The sequence below is a fragment of the Gracilinanus agilis genome, chromosome 2, assembly GCF_016433145.1.
Source record: "Gracilinanus agilis isolate LMUSP501 chromosome 2, AgileGrace, whole genome shotgun sequence".
Lineage (NCBI taxonomy): Eukaryota > Metazoa > Chordata > Mammalia > Didelphimorphia > Didelphidae > Gracilinanus > Gracilinanus agilis.
In genome coordinates, this window is record NC_058131.1 from 577,426,226 (window position 1) to 577,429,056 (window position 2,831).

Sequence of the window (2,831 nt, forward strand, 5' to 3'; positions counted from 1 at the left end):
GTTTGAAATATTTGAGATACAGTACATAATATAATTACATTTCCCAAAAGGAATGAGTTTGCTACTTCAGAGCACTGTTCAAGTTGCATATATATTGGAGGAGGGTCATGTAGTTATTTAAGGTTTTCAAAGTACTTTATATCCAGCATTTCATTTGACCCTCATATCAACTCTACCAGATAGGTATTATTATTAACCCATTTTTACGGATGACGATACTAGGGTCACTTTGGTGTCTGATGCTTAATTCAATCCAGGTTTTCCTACCTTCAAGTCCAACATAAAGCACTATGGAACTGTCTATAGATGAGAGCCTACATGTTCTCCTTTCTGTTGCTAAGATGCTCCATAAAATGTGAACCTTAGTAGTATTTCAAAGAAAAGAACACTTTTATTTCTTTTTACAAAATAGCTGCCAAGGACCAGGCCTCCCAGGGAATAACAGAAAGCACCAGGAAGGAAGGCATGAGGCTGGACCACTTGGTCAGAGTAATATGGACCTCAGCTCCAGCTCTCCCCGACCCAACAAACGGTCCCGCTCCAGGCCCCGACCTTTGTTCTCGGCCTTGACCCTCACAGCTGTGCGGCGCAGGTCGTCCTCTGATAGTCCTTCGAAGAAGAAGTCCTCGTTAAAGACTGGATTTCGGCTCCGTCGGACCACCGCGCTGCGCTGCTTGTGCGTCTTCCCCTGCAGCACCAAGGTGAAGCTGACTCTGCAGCCTATGGCCCCCGGCTCTGAGGTGCCGCTGTAGAGGCCCTGGGCGCTGAGCAGGCGGATGCGTAGACGCCGGGACACTGGACAGTACTCGGTGGCCAAGTGCAGGGCACCGCCGTCACAGCCCAAGGCCACGGTGCTCTTGACCTCCAGGCGCTCCTGCAGTGGACCCAAAGGGGACGGGGATGGAGCTCGCACCAGGGCGGAACCAGGGTGGCAGGTGGCTATCAGAGAGATGTGGCGTGCATCCCCGACGGCCTCATAATCCTCGTCGTCATCTTCTGCGCTGGAGACCGAGCGAGCTCGGGCCAGAACGCGGCTCCCACTGGCTCGCAGCGCCCGGCCCAAGGCATCTGGGGCCCGGAGGAGGCGCCGGTAACGCTGACGGCTCCGTGACCGCTTGGCTGGAGCGTCTTGGGGCCGTGGGGAACTGCAAGGAGATGAGTTGGCGGAGGAGGAGTCAGAGCAGCCAATGGCCTGGCGGTCTGGGGCTACCCGCCGGCCCCGTAGGTTGCACGAAGCATTGGTACCGCTGCTGCTGCCACAGTAAGTGTGAGCCCTAGGCCTCAAAAGTGACTGGGATGGGGGCTGCAGGAAAAGGGCGGCAGCGGCTGCAGAACTCCCAAGGAAAAGAGACTCTTTGCGGCGGGTATTGGGGCTCTCGAGCAACGCGCAGAAGCCGTACGAGGTGGGCTGGCGGGGCAGGTGCGGCAGCGAAAGCGCAGCCTGAGAGCGCGGATCCCAGTCGGTAAGGTCCGGGTCCTCCCTGGCTTTCACACACTCTTGCCTCAGCTCCTCCTCCTGCCAGAGTTCTCGGGTAAGGGCTGGGGAAGGACTGGGTAGGAGCCTGGGAGGGATGCAGAACTCTGGGATGCTGGCTGGAGTAAGAACATTGGTAAAGCTGGCAGGAGAGAAGGCAGATGTGGCTGCTGGGCGTGTCCGAATCCTTAGGAGCCGCTCCAGGCACCACATTTGAGTGGCAGTACCAAGGCGTATGTGGGCGAGCTAATCTACCTAGAGCACATAAAGAGACACTGTCGATCAAGGGATAGCAATTTTGGTTTCTTTTGCTTTAAGGTGCTACTTCTCCCTCCCACTTGCGGCCTCCTGGCCTAGGACTTCCCGAAGTTCTCAAGACTTGGTAAAAACTACATCTAAGCCCAAGTGCGTGTCCTGACGTTTCCACTTGTTTCAAATGGATTGAAAAATCTTTCCCTACTTTCTTCTCCCCCCACCCCCCTATCTTGTACCTTTCCTCCTCACCCCCAACAGAATTTGCTTTCCTAAAACCCATGATCCCCAAACATTTTGGTCCTCAGTTCTTCCATGTTGCTTCTCAGAAGCAGTTTGCGTAGTCATTTCATGAATCCTGTAGGTTGCACATTTTTCCTGAAGGAGGGAGGACAAACAACCCAAAGATCTCAGACAGGAAAACCGGTCAACATTCCAGGACCCAAGTATCAAGCAAATAAGAGTCCCTTCTGTACATACCTAAAATTCGCTGATTATCCGGGGGTCTTCACGTTTTCAGATCATGGTTTCGTGCTGTGGTGTCTGACTTTACCCAAGTCTGCTCAAACGCTGATAGAAACCAGCTGCAGTAGAGAAAATTGCCGGCAGCAACTTTATAAGCGCTGCCAGCCTACCTCCAGCCAATGTGAAGCCACCGCGCTTCGAAGGTAAGCCCCGCCCCCAGCGCTTTGAGACTATCTCCCAGGTTGTGTAACCTGATTCTGCACCATACCGCCCACTCCCACCCTCCTCTCTGCCATGCCACATGGCTGAAGCTGTTGGGGAACTCTGGAAACCTTACCATGGTCAGGGCACATGTAGAAACTGCAGACTTCTTCTCCTCATTTCTTTATGCCTTTTTGTCCAGTCATTTCCTTCCCCTTTTCCTCCATTCCACAACACAAGCCTGTGACTGACTGCCCCTAAGCAAAATTGAGGTGTTTGTTTTTGACACTTTTCTGTCCCTACTCCTTTCTTATTTTTTAACAACCTTTTCTAGATATCCATAGGAACCAAACACTTTCCTGTTATACTCCACTTAGGCCTGCTCTTCCTAGATTTTTCACTATTTTTAATCTTTCTCTCATTCTGTGCCCCTTGCTCT

General features: G+C 52.3%; 1 protein-coding gene across 1 annotated transcript; it reads right to left on the minus strand.

Moving 5' to 3' along the window:
* Positions 1 to 423: 423 nt before the first annotated feature.
* LOC123236156 (C2 calcium-dependent domain-containing protein 4B-like) lies at positions 424 to 2,292 on the minus strand. Its single transcript, XM_044662437.1, has 2 exons — positions 2,207 to 2,292; positions 424 to 1,729 (listed from the first exon to the last, which is right to left on the minus strand). Exon 2 carries the CDS (start codon positions 1,685 to 1,687, stop codon positions 485 to 487), a length of 1,203 nt encoding a protein of 400 aa, XP_044518372.1. The 5' UTR covers positions 1,688 to 1,729; positions 2,207 to 2,292; the 3' UTR covers positions 424 to 484.
* Positions 2,293 to 2,831: the final 539 nt, after the last annotated feature.